This window comes from Colobus angolensis, unplaced genomic scaffold (assembly GCF_000951035.1).
Source record: "Colobus angolensis palliatus isolate OR3802 unplaced genomic scaffold, Cang.pa_1.0 Scaffold372, whole genome shotgun sequence".
Classification (NCBI taxonomy): Eukaryota; Metazoa; Chordata; class Mammalia; order Primates; family Cercopithecidae; genus Colobus; species Colobus angolensis.
The window spans coordinates 767,508-784,007 of NW_012117066.1; the positions used below are offsets into that span (position 1 = coordinate 767,508).

The 16,500-nt window shown below is 41.5% G+C and overlaps 1 protein-coding gene across 2 annotated transcripts in view; it reads left to right on the forward strand.

Annotated features, from left to right (window-relative positions):
* The window catches only part of THSD4 (thrombospondin, type I, domain containing 4), a 704,860-nt gene that overhangs the window by 673,743 nt on the left and 14,617 nt on the right, over positions 1 to 16,500 (forward strand). For both annotated transcript variants that reach the window (XM_011953812.1, XM_011953813.1), the window contains 2 exons: positions 6,825 to 6,998; positions 13,933 to 14,112. In XM_011953812.1, coding sequence (XP_011809202.1) covers positions 6,825 to 6,998; positions 13,933 to 14,112 — 354 coding nt within the window. The remainder of the gene's footprint in view (positions 1 to 6,824; positions 6,999 to 13,932; positions 14,113 to 16,500) is intronic.

Consider the following 16,500-nt stretch of genomic DNA (forward strand, 5'->3'; position numbering starts at 1 on the left):
TTCTTCTCATACATACTTTACCTACATAGCTTTTTCTCCTCATACATATTTTAAAGATATAAATGTATCTTTATATCATAATGTATGTATAATTTGGTCACCTGCTCTTTTCACTTAATTATTATAAGTATAAAATCTTTAAAACATGATTTTTATTATAATAAGCTGTAGAACTACATGACTGAAACAATCTCCTATGTCTAAATGTTTGGGGTTTTTTAGTTTTTATTTGTATTTTTTAGAGACCAGGTCTTGCTCTGTTGCCCAGGCTGGAGTGCAGTGGCACAATCATGGCTCACTGAAGCCTTAAACTCCTGGGCCCTAGTGATCCTCCCACCTCAGCCTCCTGAGTAGCTGGGATTACAGATATAAGCCTCCATATCCGGGTGATGTTTTACTGTTTGAAAGAGAATATTTTAAAAGACTTCAGTAAGTGTTCTTGTGCATTAATCTTTATGTGCACCTTTTCTTATCTCTGTAAAATAGTGGAGACATGGAATCATGTTAAAATATGGGAAAATATTATTAATGCTTTTAGAACTCTTAATACACTTTAGCTAATTGTTCTCCAGAAAGATTATTTCCGTGTAGTCTTCCAAGCAGCAACTGAGAGCGCTTTTACAGTCATTTTGTTGCCGTGATTCTTTAGTTTGTAAATTCCATGTCTCTACATTTGCCGCTCTCTGAAAAGGCAGTGGGTTCAGAGCACAATACGTACAGAGACAAAACAACTCTGGGGAAAATAACTGCAGTGGTTCATTCCTCTGTGTGTCTCCCATGTTTATTTAGAACAGTAAAAAGCTACATATCAATTTTCCAAAGATTTCCACACTACTTATTTCCCCTCCAATAATGACTTGCAGATTTCCCCTTAAAGTAATTTTGCTTTGTATTTCAACATAAGTTCTTGCTGAATCTAACTTGGCTTAAAATTATAAATAGAGCAAAGAATGAGCACTTTATTCTATTCAGGGAACTCTTTTGTTCATTTTGGGAAAGATATTCTAAATCATGCAAGTTGGGTGCTATGATGTAAGTAAATAATTTTTGCCTTATCTACCCTCAGAATAGATGATGAAGTCTAAATGTTCATGCTTATTTGAGAGTAGATGAGTGGGACACCAGTACACTGGCTTTGGTGTCATCTCCATGACCACCACTTATTTCATATTTGACCCTGAGCCAGCTAGTGACTCACTGAGCTTCAGTTTTTTCAGCTGTGACATTGCTGAGTAACCGCTGCAGTAACATATTTGAAGCTATGACCTAGGTGAGGTTGGCACAGTGGGAAGGGTTTCCTTTGGGCTGCTTCATTCTTCTTCAGCTCCATGTCACCAGGGGCCTTTGGGCCACCAGTTGGTCTTAGAAAATGTTCAGCCCCTGGAATGACCAGCGGATGGCAGTCTTCCACTTTTGAATAGTTGCTTTGTGTAAAAAAAAGGCCTTGTTAAGCTTCAGTCTGAACTATGAAATTTTTTATTACTGGGAATGAACATGTGTTGAGCACCTGTTCCATGCCAGTCATGAACGAGACACAGCCTCTGATTCAGTAAGTTCAAGAGGAAGAAACCAAAGAAAATTAAAGTTCGCAAACACTTAAAATACAGAATGTGTCTTATTGCCCAATTTAAAATTAATTAATCTTTACCTAAATGAATTGAGGTTATAACCCCAGTCTGAATCTTCTCTTAAACTTCTAGGGACACAAAGTTCTTCTGGCTTAATGACTCACCTTAAAAACATCTTTTCAGCTGCTTTTGATTGAGAGTGGGCCGTATCAGAAGTAAGCATCATGACTTTTCAGTTCTACAATTCAATGATAGGTCTAAGCACATGTGCAGTTTTCAATCACAACAGGAAAAAACACTTTTAGAAAGTCCACTAGCGTTAGTTTGGTAACACCTAATTTCTAAGACAGTTTTCCAGGAAGAAAAGACTGAATCATTTAAATTACAAGAAATGATGCATAAAGCTGAAGTTCAAGAATAGTCATTAGAGCCTTATAGTCCCTTAGGGGCCAATTGGGCCAAGTTTAGGATTTAGCTGTTGCTAGAGTGAGAAGGCAGTCCCCACCAGAGGGTTGCTTAGGAATTCCATGTGTTTCTGTGTTTTATCAGCCCAGAAGTTCAATTACAAGTCATGTCCTCTTCTGACTAGCAAAGCAGATTTGGTCCTTCTTTTAGGAACATCCTTTAAGAACAGTGGGTGGGTGTGGTTTGGAGCCTCACCTGGAAGGTTAGTCCCTACTCCCTGGTAGGGATTTCTTCCCCTTGCTTCTGCTGAAAGGCTTCCTGGGCCAGGTTCTGTGTGGGGAGCTCCTTCCATATTTACATTTGTTGGGCTTTTCACTGCAGGTGTTGTAATAAAATGAAACTCCTCTACAGGCCTCATCCATGTGATGTCCTCCCATTGGGCACTGGCATGGTCCTTCACATTCTTCTTTTAAGTTAAGTACATAGGGATGTGGAGACACTTCCCAGATGCATGTGCATTGCTTGGTTTTGAAAGCAGAAAATTAAGTTAGCTAGTCAGATGGAAATTACCCGGAAAGAAGTAGTCTAAGGGTTGGAAACATGAAGATAACTAAAATTCTATTTACCTTTTATTCTTCTTCTTTTTTTTTTTTTTTTTTTTTTAACGTCTCACTCTGTCACCCAGGCTGGAGTGCAGTGGTGCCATCTTGGATCACTGCATCACTGCAATCTCCGCCTCCCAGGTTCAAGCGATTCTTCTGCTTTAGCCTCCCAAGTAGCTGGAATCACAAATGTGCACCACCATGTCCAGTTAATTTTTGTATTTTTAGTAGCGATGGGATTTCAACATGTTGGCCAGGCTGGTCTCAAACTCCCGACCTCAGGTGATCTGCCCACCACAGCCTCCCAAAATGCTGGGATTACAGGTGTGAGCCACCACACCTGGCCTACCTTGTATTCTTTACAAGAATATTTAAATATCTTGAGTTTTAAAGTTAGGAAGAAAACCAGATCATACATGGCTGAAACAAACAAACAGACAAATCCTTTAGCCTAGAATATTTCAATTATTATAACAAATTTTAAGCTAAGAGACTGAGTCATTGTCCCAGATTTCTAATAACAATCTAAATAGAGCAAAGGACATGAAAAATGTCTGCAAACCTTAGGGGAGGAAAACTGTTTCCTCTACATTCTTAGGTTCTCTGGCTGCAGTCTGTGAATTAAGCTGACAAAAGATTAACAGACAAAAAGCATACCAATTTTATTTGATGTTAATATTTTTATAGTGGCATGAGGGGCTTCATAGGAAAGAAGTGACAACCCCAAAGAAGCAATTAGACTTGAGGGATTATATACCATTTTAACAAAGGGTGATAAACTATGGAGAAGTGATTAGAAAAAGTAAAGGGGCTGGGGCTTCTAGGCACAGTAAGTTGTGAGAAATTGACTAAGAAAAATATGGGGGAAACTGACAGAAGACAAGGGTTATTTTATTAAAGTTTATTTTTGCAGACTCATCTTGGAGTCAGCTCCCCTTTCCAATGACAAGAATGTTCTCTTCTTCCTAGCACTGGGAGGGCACCTTTCTCGTGGGAAACTTATGCACTGGTTTTTAGGCAGAAAGGGGGAAGGCAGAGAGCTCTTCCTGCATCTGCTATTTCTCAATAGTCTTCAGCTCAAAATAATCAATATGCCAAAGCAACATATTTTGGGGTGGCGTGTTCTGATCCCCTTCAAGCCCTTTGCTCCACAGGGAGTTTCCTCCCTAAGGGCTCAGGCCCAGCTTAGCAGTGGAAAGGTAAATGTTTGATCACTCATACTGACATGTGATTTTACGAGACTAGATGGCAGCATATAAAAATGAAAGTGGAAATTTTGATAAGGAAATGAGGTCGTAAGGATTGTTTTTCCCTTTTCTCCATTTTTATTTAAAATTCTATTGCTTTATTTTCTAAAATAATATGGGTAGACCTCAAACATTGACTCTATTTTTAAGAAAAGACCCAGAAACCCTTAGAAAGGGCTTTGGTCATGTACTAAAGGGCCACGTCTAGGATTGGAAAGTGCTAATAGATGAACAAGGCAGGGCCCAAGTCTGTATGCAACTGATATTCATGGATTTACTCATGAGTAAGACACTGACCTGAGAAAGAATTAGAGATGATTCATTAGTTCCTGCTCTCACCAAGCCTACTTCAGCAAAGACAAAAAAAAAAAAAAAAAGACAGGACACAAATAACCATAATACAAAGGCAGGAAGCAGCACACAGATTGCCATGAGAATTCCAAGACTGGAAAGAACATCTTAAATTGGTCAGTCAAGATAGTTTTCGTGGAGGAGATGGTATTTGAGCTGAGCCTTAAAGGCTTCTGATCTGTCCAGTGAAGGGAAAGAGCATGCTGGGTGGAGGGAATGGCAGGGGCAAGGACCCTGTTAGCCTTTTATGTGATCAGGGAATAGCAGCCACTCTGAGTCTGTCCAGCAGGAGGTATGTGGGATAGGATAATGGGAAATTAGTCTAGAAGAATTGGGTCAATTAGGGCCATAGTATAGAAAACCCTTAATGGTAGTTGGGGAAGTCCATATGTGACTTCTGTTAGGAATGGTATGACTTCAGAGGGAATTTTTAGCATGGAGTTCTCAACACCTGGCAACCCAATGCGTTGGAAAAGCTGGTGAGGTTGAGCACGAAGCTACAGCCACAGTCCAGGGTAAGAAAGTAAACTGTGCTGGGAACCATGGGTGGAAAGGGATAAGACAGATTAGAGAAATGTGGCAGAACTAGAGTCTGTGAGACCTAATGATTGTCTAGATGTTGGAAGCAAGAGGGTAGGAGAACAGTCAACTTTCAAATCCAGGTAGAAACTTAAAAGCAAATCAGAAAAATAAGAGGAGGAATGGTAACAGTGGTGAAGGTGTACATGCTGGATTCAAGGTACCCGTAGGACACCCAGCTGAGGATGCCCAAAAAATGTTTGAAAAGATAAGATGAAGTTTAGGTGTGGTGGCACATGCCTGCAATCCCAGCACTTTGAGAGGCCGAGGCAGGCGGATCTCACACTCAGAAGTTCGAGACCAGCCTGGGCAACGTGACAAAATTCCATCTCTACAAAAAATACAAAAATTAGCTGGACGTGGTGGTGAGCATCTGGAGCTACTCAAGAGGCTGAAGTTGGAGGATCGCTTGACCCCAAGAGGTCGAGACTGCAGTGAGCTGATATCACGCCACCTGGGTGATGTAATCCTATCTGGGTGACAAAGCGAGACCATGTCTTGAAAAAAAGAAAAGACAAGATAAGATGAGAACCAAAATAAGGGCACATTCCAAAGTATGTCAAGACAGATGGAAAATGCTCTAAGAGCTTTGGGCTGTGACTCAGGAATGTTTTCACTGTGTCCTAGGAGAGGACTGTGTGATTGTAGTAGAAAAATCACTAATAGTTATTTGGCTGTAAGTGAAGATTTTATCCCTATGAGACCTTGTTTCTCTATCTTGGAGTGGGAATGTAGGAGTTGAAGCCCCTTATACCATTTATTGAGCACCTCCTGCCTGCAAAGCATATTATACAGTCTCCATAGCCCTGCCAGAAATGTGTTTCTATGCCAGTTGTCTAGATGAGCATGCCAAAGGTAGGAGGGGCTGGGTCACTTGCTCCAGGCCGCATAGCCAGTGAGGATATCAACACTGATGCACCTAGTTCCAAAGCCAAGCTCTCCCTCTATACCAAGCTGTCTCCCAATCCTCTCATAGCTGTGGCCTTCAGGGACTAGAACAATTTGCCTTAATATCAGGCAGCAATATTGAGGTGACAGACTCAAGTCCCCCTCTTTTCCCAGCCCAGACTTGGCTACTGGCAGGTAGAGATGTGTCCAGGTTTTTGTGTACCCATTCTTCTTCAGCTGAATATATTTTTATTTTTATTTTTATTTTTATTTTTATTTTTATTTTTAGAGACAGGGTCTTCTCACTCTGTTGCCCAGGCTGGAGTGCAGTGATGCAGTCATAGCTCAGTGTAGCCTCAAACTCCTGGGCTCAAGCGATCCCCCTGCCTCAGCCTCCTGAGTAGTTGGGACTACAGGTGCACACCTACTGCTCCTGGCCAATTTTTTGAATTTTTGTAGAGACAGTCTTACTGTGCTATCCAGGATGGTCTCAAATTCCTGAGCTCAGGCAATCCTCCCACTTCAGCCTCCCAAAGCTCTGGTACTACAGGCGTGAGCCACCGTACCCAGCCAAGCTGAATATATTTTTGAAAGCAAAAGCTGAGAAGGATAGTCTAACAAGTATAAGTGTATTAATTGCAGTGGCAAGATTGGATATTTGGAATTTGGAATGAAGCCCAACTCAGAAAATCTAAGACAGGGAGTTGTCATACTGATATCTTATAATGGAGTAGGCTATGCACGAGAAGCTGTCACATATTTCTAGGGGAAACAGACGGCAGGAAAATGAAGCATTCCATCCTCCTTTCCATCATTTGAAAGTGGCTTCAGGCCGGGCGCGGTGGCTCAAGCCTGTAATCCCAGCACTTTGGGAGGCCGAGACGGGTGGATCACGAGGTCAGGAGATCGAGACCATCCTGGCTAACACGGTGAAACCCCGTCTCTACTAAAAACTACAAAAAACTAGCCGGGCGACGTGGCGGGCGCCTGTAGTCCCAGCTACCCGGGAGGCTGAGGCAGGAGAATGGCGTGAACCCGGGAGGCGGAGCTTGCAGTGAGCTGAGATCCGGCCACAGCACTCCAGCCTGGGTGACAGAGTGAGACTCTGTATCAAAAAAAAAAGGAAAGTGGCTTCAGCAGCTGCCAGGGCCTCCCCACTAATGTGCCCTTCCCCTCTCTCACAGTGCTCAGCGGAGTGTGGGGCCGGAGTGCGGACACGCTCAGTGGTGTGCATGACCAACCATGTCAGCAGCCTGCCCTTGGAGGGCTGTGGGAACAACCGGCCGGCAGAGGCCACCCCATGTGACAACGGACCCTGCACAGGCAAGGTGGAGTGGTTTGCCGGGAGCTGGAGTCAGGTGAGTGGCCAAAACTGGGTACGTCTGCCTGTGCCAGGCAAAAGGCAGCATACCAGAGGGATTAGGAACCAGGACTTTGTGTCAGGTGTCCCAACTTTGAATCCCAGCTGTGCCACTGTCTACCTGTGACCCTGGAGAAGCTATTTATATTTCTGGAGCCTCAGTCGGTCAACAGTATTCATTGAGCACCTACTGTGTGCTCATCTAAGTACTTGGGCTACATCAGTGAGCAACACAAATATCCCTGCCCTCAGGGAGCTTATGGCCTAGCATGCTTTCCTCATCTATAAAATGCTGGCAGTGATGGTACCTTATGAGATTATTTTTAGAAGAAATGAAATTGTGTACAAAAAGTATGTAGCACAGTGCCTGACACACAATAAATGCTGGCTGCTGCTATTATTATTCCTGTTAATAAAGCCAGCTTTTTCCATTTCTGACAGTGTCAGAAGCAGATATTTTAAAAGTTGGAATTGTTCAATATGAAGAATAAATAATACTGAATACTTTAATAATTGAAGAATTACATTTTCCCTCTTCCAAAATTGAACGCGAACCCCACGAAGAAAATGTGGAAATGACTGCCTTGTCTTGATTACCATCAGTATTGGAGTTCTTGGGCCACTTAGCATTTGGCTCCCAGGGCTGGCTAGTTCTCCAAGGACTGTTTGGCTTATGATCATGATTTACACATTATCAAGACCTCTGGCTCCATATAGAATTTTATTTCTTTTAAGTAGCTTTAAAAACCGACCTTGGAAAAAAATGTGCTGCCTTGTCCTTGTAAACTGATACGAGCCCTTTGGAAAGCAATTTGGCAATAAAAGTCAAGAACCATAAAAATGTTCATTTGCCTTAACCCAGTGACCCCACTCCTGGGGATTCATTTTACGGAAATAATTAACAACAGAAAAAAAAAGTTTTTCAGCAGAGATGTTCATGACAGCAGGATGGTTACAGATATTATGGCATATCATAACTCAGTAAAAGATAAGGTGACAATGACAGTGATCATCAGGAAGATGTGAAAATGCATATGGTGTAATGGCAAGTGAGAAATAGAGTGTGAAGATATCCAAACGCTATCATCTCTACCACTTCAACATAGGGTTTTTATGCAAAAAGCATAGGGAAATGTTTTTCTTTTCAAATTCCCTTTAATGTTTCTTAAAATATAGAGAATTCAGAAAGAATTCAAGTACTTCCAGTGCTACTCTGGTGAATATCAAAGTTAGACACATTTGCTAACTGATCCCAGCTTGACTTCTCATTAGTTTTCTGGCTCTAGGTGAGTGATTTAACCTCTCTGAGCCTGTTTCCTCATCTGAATATGAAGATAATAATACCAACCTCCTAAGGTTGTTATGAGGTTTTCATAAGATGCTATACATAAAGAGAGTTACCTATTACTTAGGATATGAGAAATACCTAATAAATATTAGTTCCCATCGCTCTATGTTTATTTTTTCTGCCAGCAATTGCTATCTCATTACTGGTAGTAAAATACATAGGACATAAACCCCAAAGATAATTCAGCAGTGACTACATATGGGACACCAATTATACCAAATATCCATAGATGTGTGAAATCATATCAGATCATGATAGTCACACATGTGAAATAAGCAATACAATTGAACTCATATGTCTACCATTCTTAGAAGAGAAGGGAGCAGGATTCAGGGCCTTTTTTGCTTGTGGCCTCCTATTGACTTTAGACCTAAGCTCAAAGAACTAAGAGTGGTATGAACCCTGGCAAAGACAACCTTTATTTCTGCTAAGATTAGAAACAAAGGATTGGTTGCCCTGTTGTCCAAAAGTGTCAAGATATAATTTAATATGGCCAAGGTTTTGGTTCTGGATTTATAAGGATATCAGGGCCTGATGGAAACTCTCTGCCCTAGGAATTTGACTCCCCAAAGAAAACTAAATAAGAGCATGCTTATTTCTTGAAAGGTAAGTTTTAAACATTAACTGACTTCAGAATATAAAAATAAATGTTCCTTCCAACCATATGAGTTGAATGACAGTTGGCATTTCTAATACCCCACCAACCTGGTCACAGTGATTAGTCCAAGGGTAGACATGTGACCCAACAGGTGGACGTGTGACCCAAGCTGAGCCAAACAGAATCCTTCCTGGGGACTTTTCATTTGTGTTTTAGGAAAGAGACTCACTAGGCGGTTGTGAGCTCAAGTGCTGGCAGTGGCCCTACTGAGGCTTGTGCAAAAAGCCAGTCTGAGAGAATGAGACGTAAGTCCACGGAGAGGCAGAGACCAAGGAGTTTCTGGCTTTAGAGTCTTTTGACTCCACCAAGAAAGGCATATATTCCACTTCTGCTGCTTCCCAGATCCCTGGAAACTAGGAGTATATCAAGCTTAGGGAGTCTTTTTCTACTCTGGAGGCACAGTAGCCCAACTCTTATTCATAAGAGTCTACCAAATCTATTATTTATGCCCAGAATTATTTCCTTTCTTCTCCTATCAATTCTGAGTTTACTGCAACCTTAGACTGTCTTAGTTCTGGGGAGATCTGTCATAGTCTCTAGTCTTCAGGAGCAGCCATTTTGTCTGCCTCTGGGTCTGGATTGCATTTTATTGATTGCATTTATTGCAATAGATATTTTTATTCTCATCTTTTCACGAATCAATGATCCACCAAAGTGCAGCTGCAGGAATTCTTTAGGTACAGAAACATGCATAATTGCCATCACTTCTCACTGAAAGCATTTATCCCTATTAAATATTACTTTGTGTCATGTATGCTTTTCTCTGTGGATTATATTTTGTCTACTATTTGAGTTACTCCATCTTGTTTCTTATTTTTGATTTTCACCTGATATATCTTCATCAATTTCTTAATTTTCAAACTTTTTATGTATTTTTAAGGTATATATTTCATACGGAGGACTATTTTTGTCTTTATTTTTACCCAATCTATAGACCTTTGTGTTTTAAGAGTTAAATTTTAACCATTTATATTTATTGTAATCACTTATATGTTTGGACTTTTCCCTACCATCTTATTTTGTGTTTTCTGTTGTCATGCTTTCTTGCTTCTTTCCTCTTTCCTTTCAACATGTTTGTTACTAGTCAGGTTTTCTTAATTCCATTTTTTCCCCTCCAACATTTTGGAAGTCATCAATCTTCTAGTGGTATATCTTCTGTGATAACATTCAAATTTTTAGCACAGAATTTTAACTTTTATGTATCCATTAGTGTCAAGTTATCAGAAACCACATCTCTCCTAAAAGAAAATAGAGGCCTTCCCCTTTTATTTACCTCCACTCTCTCAATCTACAATATCTCCAAAAAGATGTTGATATTATCTGGATCTAGCTCCAGATTAATGTTAATTTTATAGAAAATATAGATTTAAATTTTAAAATAGCTTTCTCCTTTCCCCCCAAAGATTCTTTTTTATTGAACTATAATTCATATACCATAATCTTTAAAAATATACAATTCATTGGTTTTTAGTAAATTCACAAAGTTGTACAACCAATTCCAACACATGGTTATCGTCCCAAAAAGACACCTGGTATCCATTAGTAATAACAGCTTTTATTGGTGTCTTTGCCAGCTCCTTCTTTTATATCCTGTGTCTTCTTCCTGGTTCTTTTTATTTTGCTAAAGACTATAACCCAGAAAGTCTTTCAAATAGGATTTGTAAGCGGTAAGGTTTTTGAGCCATTGAATACCTGAAAATGACTTCATTTTGCACTTTGACACAAATGCTTCTGGCAGATAACTCACTGCTTCCTCATCCTTGGCACAGTCAGGCCACCCCAGCTGCTCTTGGCCAGTAACTCAGCTGATCACTCATTGTCCTGAGACCTCCATCCTGATCTCCATCTACCACCAATATAGAATGAAGCACATGATCTTTGCTAGAACTCTACCTCCTCTGTGTACATTTGGACTATAGTTTCCTTCTTCAGTTTGATCTCATCTGTCTTTCAGTGTTCAAAGATTCCCCATAATTTCTGGTCCACCAAGGCTGATTGCCCTTTCTTGTCTTCAAATGCTGTCTCATACGCGAGTACACACACATACACAGATACAGATACACATAAACACATTTATTCACTTTCCAGATACACATATTCTGCCATTTCTGAGCATTTACAGTAAGAGAAGACTGAGACGTGCTCATTCTCCCTTAAGTACACAATCTCTTCAAGGACTTGCCAAAAATAGCAGAAGATAACGACAGGTTTTGATCAAAGTGTGCAGTCTTCTGTTCTGCCACACACTTAGTACAGATGTAGGATCTCATAGCATTGAGGGGTCTTTCAGATCATGTTTCCAAACCCCTCACTTTCGCTTTTCAGATAAGACCACAGCCACCTGGGAAAGGGCAATGTCTTGGCCAAAGACGCAGAACTATTTAGCGACACTGTCTGGACTCTAGTTTCTATGTCTCCTGTCTTCGGCCTAGTGTTCCACCCCTGCCGCCCGTCCCTGCCCCATCCTCATTCCTCCTGCGGGAGAGGCCAGACCTTTGCCTGCTGCAGTTTGTGGCTCTTCTCCTGCCTTCAGTTCTTCCAATGCCTGCAGCACTTGAGAAAAGGACAAGACATGAATAGAAAAGGAAAAGGACATGTATAGAAAAAGAAAAGGCCAAGACACAAATACACTCCAAATCATAAACTAACATGGAGGAAAATAGGAGAGTAGGAAGAGTAGGAAATCTTACAGTTTTTTTTGTTTGTTTGTTTTTGGCTGGTTACGGCGGCTCACACCTGTAATCCCAGCCCTTTGGGAAGCCAAGGCAGGCAGATCACTGGAGGTCAGGAGTTCAAGACCACCCTGGCCAATATGACACAACCCTGTCTCTACTAAAAATACAAAAATTAGCCAGGTATAGGGGCTCGCACCTGTAGCCCCAACTACTTAGGAGGCTGAGGCTTGAACCTGGGAGGCAGAGGTTGCAGTGAGCCAAGATCGCACCACTGCACTCTAGCCTGGGTGACAGAGCAAGATTCCATCTCAAAAAATATATTTTTTAAATAAAAAAACTTATAGTTTTTTGAATGCTATGAAGATGGCAAAAAAGAAGGCATAGACAAAGCAGAAACTGATGGCCTCTGCTAATTCATGCCCTGTGTGACTAATTCATCATTTGTTTGGTTTGAGGGTTTTATGATTTTTTTTTCCATAGATAGGGGTTTTTCTTTCTCCTTATTTTTATTTGATTGTGTGGCTGCCTATGGACAGCAAAGCTAATATTTAGAGTTTGAACTGCAGACATTGTTGCAGGCTTCTTATAAAGGTAGTAGATTCTTTAAAGTCTATAAAAGCACACAGACCACAGCTTTACAACTTTAAATCAAAAAGTATGAAGAGGCTGGGTACAGTGGCTCACGCCTGTAATCCCAGAACGATGGGAGGCCAAGGCAGGAGGATTGGTTGAGGCCAGGAGTTCAAGAACCAGCCTGGGCAACATAATGAGACCCCATCTCTAAAAGCAATATATTTTTTTTTTTTTTTTTTGAGACGGAGTCTTGCTCTGTCACCCATGCTAGAGTGCAGTGGCACAACCTTGGCTCACTGCAACCTCTGCCTCCCAGGTTCCAGCAATTATCTTGCCTCTGCCTCCTGACCCCAGGTAATTCAACCACCTTGGCCTCCCAAAGTGCTAGGATTATAGGAGTGAGCTACCGTGCCCAGCCCCTGTCTCTAAAAAAATTTTTTTTTAGTTAGTCAGGCAAGGCCTGGTGTGGTGGCTCATGCCTGTAATCCCAGCACTTTGAGAGACCAAGGCAGGCAGATCATTTGGGTTCAGGAGTTCAAGACCAGCCTGGGCAACATGGAAAAACCCCATCTCTACAAAAAATACAAAAATTAGCCAGGCGTGGTGACATGTGCCTGTATTCCCAGCTACTCTGGAGGCTGAGGTGGGACGATCACTTGAGTCTGGGGAGTGGAGGTTGGAGGTTGCAGTGAGCCAAGATCACTCCACTGCACTCCAGCCTTGGTGACAAAGTGAGATCCTGTCTCCAAAAAAAAAAAAAAAGCCAGGCAAGATGGTGCATACCTGTGGTCCCAGCTACTCTGGAGGTTGGGGTGAGAGGACCACTTGAGCTCAGGAAGTTGAGGCTGCAGTAAGCCATGATCACACCAGTGCACTCCAGCCTGGGTGACAGAGTGAGACCTTGTCTCAAAAAACAAAAGTATTGAGTAAACCAAACATGAGCAAAAAAAAAACCATTTTGCAAAGTAATCGATACTAAATGGGATAATTTATGAGCCAACAGTTACATGCATTTTATTTCCATAAACTAATGAAATGCACCAACATATGGAATTGCCTGGCTTCTTTGTGGGGTCACTACTCCATGTTGCAGATTTCAGCACCACATTAGGAAACAAGATTGGGCTCTGTTACAGTTCCCGCTGGCTGCCCTGTTGGAACGGGAGGGTTGACCATAGGGTACATTTTCCCAAACCTTAGGTCTTCTTCTCAGCTTTGGGTGTTCACAGGTGTGCAGAGTCTAGGAGTTCACTCAGTCACAGTATCCACCTCCTAAGAAAATAACAGATAAGAATGTCAGTTCATTGTCTTACCTCCTGTGAGAAGTGTCAGATTCTACGGGACAGAAACAACCAAATGACCTGGCTGGTGTGTTCCTGCAGGAGAGTTTATGGTAAATTGTTGCCCTCTCAGCACAGAAGACAATAAGATCTTAGTGAGCAGCGTCCTCCAGGTATGACAATGAGGGCACCTAGTCTGCATTTGGAGACAGAACTGTTAGGAAATTGCAATCCATATGCCACTTCTCCTCCAGAAACATTTCCAAGATCTCATGGGTTCTTCCTCCCAGAGTTGGTGGTAGAATTGACAGTGCCCATCATAAGCATCCCTTGATGGACAGTAGCTGCCGCCCCCTTTCCATCGTGTGACACTCATCTTTCTCTGCTTCTTTCTGCAGTGTTCCATCGAGTGTGGGAGTGGGACACAACAGAGGGAGGTGATTTGTGTTAGAAAGAATGCAGACACCTTTGAAGTGTTGGACCCCTCTGAATGTTCTTTCCTGGAAAAACCCCCCAGCCAGCAATCCTGCCACCTCAAGCCTTGCGGAGCCAAATGGTTTAGCACCGAATGGAGCATGGTAAGTCATGGTGCTCTTGATGGAGGTTGCATTGGCACACTGTCCCCCATCTGAATTCCTATAGACCCCTCTGGGCCAGGCACTGGGTTCAGCCCTGAAGGAGATTCCCTACAGCAATCTACCTTAGGTGATGGCTGCTGGGGTACCCTGTGAGCCACCCTTGGTGGAGGTACTCCCCTTGGTGGGTGAGGCCTGAGACCTAGATGATCTTGGTTTCTAAATTGTAGAAACAGTGACTCTTGCACTTCGGTGTGAGATCTGGGGATCTTGTTTGACAAGAGCAACTCTGGGCCAACCCTGGCCGAGGACTGGCATTTTTAGCAAGTTCCTAAGGTGTGTTGGATGGAGTTGTCTTTGGACTGCATTTTGAGCAACGCTGCCATAGAGGATTGAGGATTCAAGGGTGGTGTTAAAAGTACTACATCTGATGCCAGGTGTGGTGGTTCACGCCTGTAATCCCAACACTTTGGGAGGCCAAGGTGGGAAGATCATTTGAGGCTAGGAGTTTGAAACCAGCCGGGGCAACTAGCAAGAACCCGTCTCTAAAAAAAAATTTTTTTTAAATTACTACATTATACACAGAGTGTGTGTGTGTGTGTGTGTGTGTGTGTGTGTGTATGTGTGTGTATATACAGTTTTTAAAAATCCTATAGACATTTTGGATTATGGATTGTGGGACTGATTCTGTTTTCTGTTTGAACTGGCTACAAGGAACCTCAAAGCCACAATTATGCCTCACCTCAAAGAGAGAGTATACCGGATCCTGCAAAGTAGATTTTATGTTCTAATATTCCCGTGGCTTCACTTTCTTTTTCCTACTTTTATCTTCCTTTAGTCCTAGTTTTCTCACTTTTTAAAAATCTTGTGACCCTCTAAGTCTTTCTCAAATCATTTGAAATCCTTTTTGTAAGGAGGGAAATAGTGTGTAAGTGAAGAAAGAGAGAGATTGATAAATACAGAAATAAGTCATTAAGAAATGAAAGGGGAAAGGATGGATATAGTGATAAGATTCATTTTTTTCAAGTTGAAGAGTACATTTTCAAGAAGCTTCCTAAAACAGAAAACCATCATTCCAGGTGACCAGAAAACCTCCTGATGGCCCCATCCCAGGTGACCATTGGCATAGTTTTGTGGGTCAGGGTGGGAAGTGGGGGAAGGGTCATTCTGCTTCTCATCACTGAAGATCTTCAAGCAGAGGCTGTAGTGAGCCCAGAGTAGGGGGGCCAGAGCCTTTCTTACAGTGATTCAAGGGTGATAAAAGGGAATTTTGCTTATAAAATATATGAATAAAAGTTGAGAATTCCATTTCCAAAAAGTGTCCGTCTGCTCCAGTGATAACAGCCATTTGGCTGTGTAGCAAACCACATCTCAGAGACAGATGGGAACGAAGAAGGTAGGCTGAAAAGGTATTCTGTCAACTTCTGGGAAGTGGAATTTAATTATTTTGATGTTGACCAAGGCTTGAGGATGCAATAATAGATCGCAGTTTCCTTTTGTCATCTGATTTGGAGAGTCTACATAGAGCCAAGTTGAAGGAGACAAATTCCAAAAACACCTACTGTAAACAACCCAAATGTCCATCAACAGGTGAACAGACAAACCATGGTGTATCCACACAGTGGAACAAAAAACTCAGCAACAAAGATATAGATGAACTTCCAGTGCATTTTGCTAAGTAAAAAAAAGCCAGGTTCCAAAAACTACATGTTATGTGAGTCCATCTATGTAATATTCTGTAAAAGGAGAAGCTACAGAGACAGAGGCCAAATCAGTGCCTGCTGGAGGATGGAGTGACCACATCTGTGCAATCTGGGCAGCACGGGAATTTTTTGTCTGCAATGAAACGATTTCATGTCTTCTTTGCAATAGAGATACACAACTGTATGAATTTGTCAAAACTGATAGGTCTGTATGCCACAAAAAGGGAAATTTTTAGATGCAAATTTAGAAAATATGAAGTCAATGGTTACTATAATAGCAAAGACTGATGAAAGCTAGACTTCTTTGAATGTAACTTGTTTTACAAATTTGAGTTTGGAACTAAGTAAATATTTTAGATAATTATAAAGGAAAATTAAATTTTTAAAAAGCAATCCCCCAGAACTGAAAATACAATGAAACAAATTAATCTAAATATGTTTCCAGTTGGTGGCATCAGCACTATTGCAAGTAACTTTAATACATAGTAGTTTGGCATTCTATCACTAAAAAAAATTACTGCAGAAAAATGTTCACCCTGTTTGCAGTTGTCCTATGTTTGGTGATAGTATTGTACTGGATATGATGATTGGGCATATAATGTGTGAGAAGGTAAATGAGTAATTAGATGATAGTATAATTCCTTTAGCCCCAATATCCTTGAGAAGTAGGATGTTCAACTTAGGAGAA